At 62.8% G+C, this 7,309-nt stretch overlaps 2 protein-coding genes across 2 annotated transcripts; one reads left to right on the forward strand and one right to left on the reverse strand.

Moving 5' to 3' along the window:
* Positions 1–3,584: 3,584 nt before the first annotated feature.
* On the reverse strand, positions 3,585–5,043 carry MNEG_12100 (hypothetical protein; the record flags this gene model as incomplete). The annotated part of the gene is made up of 4 exons (XM_014039427.1): positions 3,585–3,765; positions 4,004–4,175; positions 4,397–4,725; positions 4,920–5,043. Coding segments are annotated over 4 exons (806 nt in total), but the record flags the coding sequence as incomplete, so codon positions are not given.
* Positions 5,044–6,015: 972 nt separating this feature from the next.
* MNEG_12101 (hypothetical protein) lies at positions 6,016–6,324 on the forward strand (the record flags this gene model as incomplete). Its single annotated transcript, XM_014039428.1, has 1 exon — positions 6,016–6,324. A coding segment is annotated over one exon (309 nt), but the record flags the coding sequence as incomplete, so codon positions are not given.
* Between the last annotated feature and the right edge of the window lie 985 nt (positions 6,325–7,309).

Consider the following 7,309-nt stretch of genomic DNA (forward strand, 5'->3'; position numbering starts at 1 on the left):
GGCAGGGAGGGGGGGAGGAGGGGCAGCAATGGGTTCGTTCACCCCAGACGAGCGGGCGCCATTGTTGCCGCCACACTGGGGACGAGCCGAGCCAAGCGAAGTCATTTCCAATGCGAGCGTGCGTGGCAGCAGCGCCACAAACCTCCGCCTCGAGCCTGCGCATGTTTGATGCTGCCGATACATGCACGCACCGACGGGCAGAAAACCCTTTCTGTTTACGCGGTCACGAGTGCACGCACCTGCTCAGCAAGCATTCCCATAAACCCCGAGATGCCTCTGGGACCTTTGTTGATCAGGCCCTTGTCCCTGATGAGCCCGAAGCTGTCATTCCCCATTGCCACTGTCAGTATTAGGACGCTCGGCCGCGCCGTGTCCTCTGGAGTCACGCACGCGCGCGCGGCAGGCGGCGGCCGGCCCGCCTCCCAGCACCGCGCCAGCCGGTGCACCGTCATGCCGTTGGACTCCTCATCGCTGGAGCACCAAGCGTCGCTGCCAGCGCCTTGCATGTGCGCGGTCGCGGTGGCCGCGACAACGGGCTCGCCACCCGCAGACCACCTAGCTGCGCACGATGCGGGGCCGGCTGCGCCGGCGCTCTGTGAGCCTGCTGGCATGAAGTAGCGGGAGGCTGCCTTGCGGATGTCCAAGGCGCTATCTGCGTGATTATGATGACGAATCTGAGTAAGATGCAAGCCGTGATAGCCTGGGCCTGCTGAGAGGCCGGGCAACAGCGAAACCGCCTGCTGGCTTCCACAGGAGGGTCGGGAAGGGAAGTATGTGCTGGGACACATGCGCATGTTGACATGCACAATTCAGCCTCACAACGCAGCTTACCATTCTGTCGGTCAAGTACGAGCCACAGCACAAGCATGAAGGTGAGCCCATGCAAGCAGAAGCTGGCCGAGGGCAGCACGCCCAGGCGCGAGGCGCCCCATTGGTGTGCCAACGTCAGGCGCCCATCGTAGGCCTGCTGCGCTGCAGGCGAGCCCCTCTGCCTGAGATGCGAGCTTTCACTCTGCATCGGACGTCCAGAACGAAGCGGCAGCCCTCGAAGAGGCGTGCGCATGCCGACCGAGGCAAGGCGGCCTAAGAGGCGTGATACCGTCTCATGAAGAATTGCAGTACATTTTTATGGATCGTGATCGCGGAAAAGCGCGCCTCGAAGGCCCGAGCGAGTTGAGTTCAGGTTGTCCGAGGCTGGGTGGTTTCGGTCGGTCGTGTTCTGAGTGTTCCGAGGCTCAAATAAATTGAATCGTTTACCACAGGAATTGCAATTACAAATTGCATCGTATTTCATTTGTATTGCTGAATAAGGTGGCCATGGATCATGGCGGACACTTGGGTGTCAACCAACTACGGAAGCAGCACCGACGCTTCTTGTGCAGCGAATTGCGCCAGAGTAATTGTAAAAGTGTTGCCGCAATATGAAGTGGGGATTCAGTGTGCGTTGCAGCACATGGAGGCCCCTGCAGGGTTTGTATGCATGGGCCTGCACACACCAAGAGTTCAAAAGTGCGTTGCGTTTGCCTGCAGGGATCAGAAAAGCACATGGTGCGCGCGCGCGTGCGCACACACACACACACACACACACACACACACACACACACACGCACACACACACACCTATCGCCGTCGCTGTTCAGGCCATGGGTGGTCGTTCTCGACAGCATAACAGGCTTGGCTTCGACTACCGGAAACGCACAAGAAGCAGGTGAATGACAAGCACCCGCACCTCTGCCCTGAAGGGAGGCACCAACCACCGGACGGATTGCCATGCGTCTGATTATGCTGCCGAGCACCCACCAGCGCGGCCGCGCTTGCTGGCGGGCACGTGCCGGCTGGGTGGTGGGCAACCCGTCGGATTGGGGCATCAATGGGCAAAAACCCAACGCCCTTGTGGTGCTGTCATCGGTCGTGGGCGGACTGGTGGTAGGTGACAATCTTGGTAGCTAGCCAGCAGCTGCGCCCCATGCGTTTGGCCACGTAGCACAAGCCTGTCGGCGGCAGCGGCCATGGTGATAGCAATGCGCAAGTGCAGGGTGGGGAAACGGCGGTATTAGTCAGTAGTGACGAGCAGCCTTGCCTGGGCATGGAGTCAGACCTGCTAGTGGGTGCTCAGAAGCGGATGAGATGGCAGGCAGCCAGGCCACAACGGGGCTGCTCGCCGCTTGAATCCAAGCCAGCGCCAATCCGGCAGGACGCCATGGGTTGAGAGGAAGGCAGGGCAGCTGCAGCAGCTAGCTGGAACAGGGTGTTGAGCATGGCTTTGAGCGGGGTGTCCCCTAAAAGTACCAACAACCCCAACCACCACGATCATGTTGCAAGGGACACGCACCCTCGGTCTCAATGCCGTCAAATCCATCCTTCTCCCACGTAGTGCCAACCTGGATGGCGGGATTTGGGGGCACGTCTCCTCAGCGCGGCCAAACGTTTGCAGTGGTGGCAGAGGCTGATTCGCTGCAGACTGACAGTTGCAAACAGCGCATCCAAGCCGCGCCGAAGCACGTGTATGCAGAACCCTGCAGGATCCTGATGATACCTGTGCCCCATACGACCATGCAGATATTGCTACATATTGCCAAGGTTGTCCCAATCAAACGCCCACGCGTCTGTGCGCGCACCACGTAATGCGGCGAGAACAGGGCGCCCTCTCGGTGCACGTCGGCGCGCACGAGGGTGGTGCAGCCGCCAACAGAGTCCAGTGGGACAAACGGCTCTTCGCTGTCCTCCAAGTCACTCGGCAGCTTGGTCTCCCCCACAACAGGGCCTGGAGCGAAGTCCATGCGTGTGTGCGCGTTGGTGGGCGGGTACTTGTGTGCGTGTTGCGTGCATGTGTTCATGCGTGTCCTGGCATGTGTACACGCGTGTGTGTGAGCGTGCATATGGTGTATGCGCCTGCGCGCGCGTGCATAATTGTGTGTGTGTGTGTGTGTGTGTGTGTGTGTGTGTGTGTGCGCGCGCGCGAATACCCACGCATTGTGTCTATGCTTTAGAATCGTGCGGCTGTACCGTAATCTAGCTTGCCTACAGAAGTTTGGTGCAATTTTGTAAAGATGCGAAGATGCGCATGAGTCACCACTTTGTATTGCGTGTGCCACATGACAGGGCCACATGATAGGACCTTCTTGGGCCTCCGCAAGTGTCCTACATGTCAGAGCGGGTGGGGGACTGGGCAACAGAGGCATGGCCGCTCACCTGGCACAAATTCGTCTCCTAGCTCGGGGTCAAACGGCAGCCGGGGCAGAACCCATGCATTGAGGTCCCAAATCCGTCCGTCCCACCTGGTCAGGGTTGGGGGCGCGGCCCAGGGTAGCAAGGGGGGTGCTGACTTGGCCACTTGATTCAATTGCCGTTTACAACAGCATGATGACGTCGGGGGGCAGGAGGGGCCTGTTCCTTCCAGCAACCGCATATGTGCAGAGCGCGCAGCGAGCCGCTGCCCCAGGCGCGGCCTATAGCCCAAGCCAGCGGCCATCATTCGCTGCCGCGGCCTCCCTGCCTTTGTGACTTTCGTGCAGGCAGCACTGCGACATGCACCACGCGAGTGCCAGCCAGGCAGGCGGCACCAGGACACTTGCGGTGCTCACCCCTTGGTGATGGTTGTCACGACGTCCTTGCCGCTGTCTATTAGCGTGGAGAGCGTGGTGTTGGGCATTGACGTGATATCAGAATCCACCCACAAAACAGCATCCTCGCCGTCCAACGCAATGCTGACCGCCACGTTTCGTAGCCGCGCGAGGGTGGTGCGGCGCTGCCGCTGGAAGCTGTCTGCGCGGCAGTGAGTTGGGCAGTGAGGGGGCTTCGGGCGGCGGGGACGGCAGGCGGCTGGCAATTGACATGCCTATTACTGCTCCTTGCCCGTGAGGGGAGCTGCAAGATGTGCAACCATAAGAAGACATGCGAGTGCTCGTGCATGACTTTCAGGCCTTTCAGACTCCATTGTTGAAATACAGACCCCTTTCTGCCTGCATAGCATCCCATCCATCGGCCGCCTCAGGAAGCGCACCGTCATGCCGGTCCGCCTGGTCGCTGATCCCCGTGGTTATGGTCTTGTTGATGACCACCAGGCGCGCCATCCCCCTGCCCCGCACCAACCGCTCCAACGAGCGGACCGCCTCCGGGTAGAACTCGGCGTCTGATACGAGCAGCCCCAGGGAGGTGCGGCAGGGGGGATAGTCCTGCGCCGTGGCGGGTGCACACAGGCGCAAGTGAGCGCGGGAACTGCAGGTGAGAATGCACAATTTTACCTGATGTATGTATCCATATCAGGGGCTGCCACCAATATGAAGCTGCCTGTTGGCCGTAGGCAGCTGCCCGTGACCGAGGCGATGGCGGCGTGTGACTGGTGCGGAGTGCATCCCCAGTGCCCGCCAGCGCGCCGGCCCATCAGACCTCAAACCTGCTGACTCAGCATCTCCAGGAAGCCGTCGATCCCCCTGAGAGAAGGCACCTCCTCCTGCTGCTGGGCGAGGCCAAAGCTGTCGTTGTTCAGCGCGATCGTCAAGATCAGCGCTGCCGGCCGGGCGGCGTCCTTGGCAGACGGGCACAAGGGCCCGTGGCGCGCGCCGCCGCCGTGGTGCCAGCAGCGCTCCAGCCTGTGGACCGAGGCGTCTCCTATCATCAGGTCTTGGAAGCACCAGTCGTCCGGCGGCCGCAGCAGCGGCCGCAGCCAGGGGCGGGCGGTGGAGGCGTCTGGCGGGGCGAAGGGGTCCGCCCCGCCATCGTCCTCTGCGAGGCGGCCGGCGAGGGCGGTCGGCCCCGCAGGCGGTTGCAAGTGGGGCGCGGCGGGGATGGCACTCGGAGGTCCAGAGGTGTCACCCGCCCTGTGAGTGCTTCAGGGCAAGAACTAGGTGCGCCGGCTCTAGGCGCGAGACAGCAGCGACAAGCGTACTAGTGGCGGTGACACTGGGCGCTCAGCTCACCTTGCATGCGCGTGACCAGCCACAGTACGAGCGTCAGCGTTATGAAGTGCAGCAGGAGAGACATCACCGACCAGAAAGGCAGCAGGTAGGAAAAGCTGCACACCCGCGTCATGCGCATTCCCATTGGGCGTGGGCCGACGGGCGCCGCCTTGATGGTCCCACTCTCTGGGCTCCATACTTGGCGCGACGTGTTTGACGCCCGATTATTCATGGCAAAGGAAGAGGCTCGCACGCCACTGAGCCGGGTGACACCAACGAATTCTGCAACGCGATCTGGACGCTGCTCGGCTGGCAAAATATCGGGGTGAACGTGGTTGTCAGGCTTTGAAGAGCAGATAATGACCGTGGCTGACCTGCCCCAACGCTGCTGGATGCGTCTGTACCAGGTCTGTGCCGTAGGAGTGACTAACGGCATGCTCCCTCACCCTGGTGCAACCTCCCTGGTGCATACGGTAGTGTCAAGATGCCACCATCTGTAGGCGCAGGGTTGCTGGGGTAGCCCTTTCATATACGCTGCGGTGCGATCAACATTGTAAGAAAATGAATAAGCACCATTGGTTGCTGTAGGCTCATTGGCGGGTCCCAGTGTGATACGGCCTGGTGGACGGTTTGCTGCTGTCGGCGAGAAGCAGTGAGGGTGCTGGGATTGCGCGGTCAGCCTGTCTACGAGCGTGCAAGATGTCGCAGTGGGAGGGGTTGTACAGCCGCCTCAATCGCAGAGCGCCATACCAGTGTGAAAAAGCGCCGAGGCAGGGTTGGGCGCCCCCCTCCGCCGGTAGTCGGGATGGCAATGGCGGGACACAGCTCCCAAAAGCACCATAGCAGCGCGACTCGCCGTCACGCGCAGGTGATTTGTGATACGAGTCCTGGTGGAGCGGGTACGGGCAGGGATGCCCCATTCTCTTTGAGCACTCTGCTGCTTGTCGCACACGTGCCAATTCACAACTGTGAAACGGAGACGGACAATTCCTTGAAGCCTCCGACCGTGGGCACTGAGGCGGTGCTGCCCGCAGTGCCCTGCCTGCAGTGACATCACTTGGGCGGACGCCTAAAGGAGCCGCGGTACCGCCCAAACATCGCCTCACATGAACGCATAATGTCAATCTACTTGTGGCACGGGATCTCCGCGCCGCTGGAGGGCACTGCGTGTCTGTGCCTGCTGGCGTCCTTGAACAGCGAGTTCAATCGCCCCAATAGCTTGCTGTCCGCCACGGATCTGCAGTCGCCAGCGGCCCCCTTCATCGCATGCTCATACTTCCACCTACGGCTCTTCATACGCTCTCTTGAAGCGCTGATCGGGCCCGCCGCATTCTTCGCCCCTCCCAGTCGCAGGCGCACACTACAGTACGAAGAAATCGGAGACGTCTCCCTTGTGTCTCCCTTGACAGTGACGGCACTGGCCCAGGTGAGGGGTGGGCCTGCAGCCCCAGAGGACGAGCTGTCGCCAACGGGGCGCTGCAGCGCGCTTGCCCGTTCCGCGCCATGGCCGTGTGCGCGCTGGGTTGATTGCAAGCTGCAATATGCACAGCTTGCAAATTGCACGAGACGCTGGGCAACTGCTGCATCACTCGCACTGCCGACCGACTTTCTGCGCGCGCTCATGAGCGCTCTCTTGCTCGCTCACACCCCCTCTCTCAACCCAGTACGCCTTCGCCTCTTCTGTCGTCCATCCCCTCAAAACCAGGATCCAGCGGCGGCCGACGCGCGGCGCCTTAACGCCGCGCGCCTCGCGCCTGCCACGGTCGAGCGGCCGCCACAGTGCAGCCCGCGCCGCCCACCCCAGCCACGCCCGCCCGGCCCCGCCGCGCCCCAGGAGCGGCCGCGCGCGCGGCCGCCCCTTGCCGCGCGCCCCAGCTTTTCCGAAGGGCGCGCGGCGCGGCGGGCGCTGAGCCCCCGCTATTGCCCCCCACGTCGCCCTCGCGCCGGCCCGCGCGGCCCAGGAGCCCAACTGTAGGGTGGTATTGCACCCAGGCAGAAGCCTGGTGGTACCGGCAGAGACGAATGCTTTGCCGTTGAGCGGCTGAGCGCCACGGAATGTGGTCCCCGCGCGGGCAAGTGGCCGCGCCTCTCTGCGGCCCGCGCCGTCGTTACGGGCCATCGCTCGCGGCGGCGCGCGAGCCGAAGTGCCCCGCGCGCGCTGCACTGAGGTCAGTGCCCGCGCGCGGGGCAGGCTGTTCCGGGGAGCACCCCAGGCGCGCTGCCTTGTAGGCAGTGAGTCGCCAGGGCCCCGAGGCCGGGGGCGTCCGCAGAGCCGGCCCTGATGGGGCTTTGTAGGCGAGGCGGCCCAATGGGGTGCCACTGCCGGCCCCGCGCGGGCGTCCTGCTACCTGGGTGCGGGGCTTGCGCTCGCGCACGCTGCGTTGTACGCCGACGCGCGCGCTCGCGCGTCC

This window comes from Monoraphidium neglectum (genome assembly GCF_000611645.1).
Source record: "Monoraphidium neglectum strain SAG 48.87 unplaced genomic scaffold scaffold03064, whole genome shotgun sequence".
Taxonomy (NCBI): domain Eukaryota; kingdom Viridiplantae; phylum Chlorophyta; class Chlorophyceae; order Sphaeropleales; family Selenastraceae; genus Monoraphidium; species Monoraphidium neglectum.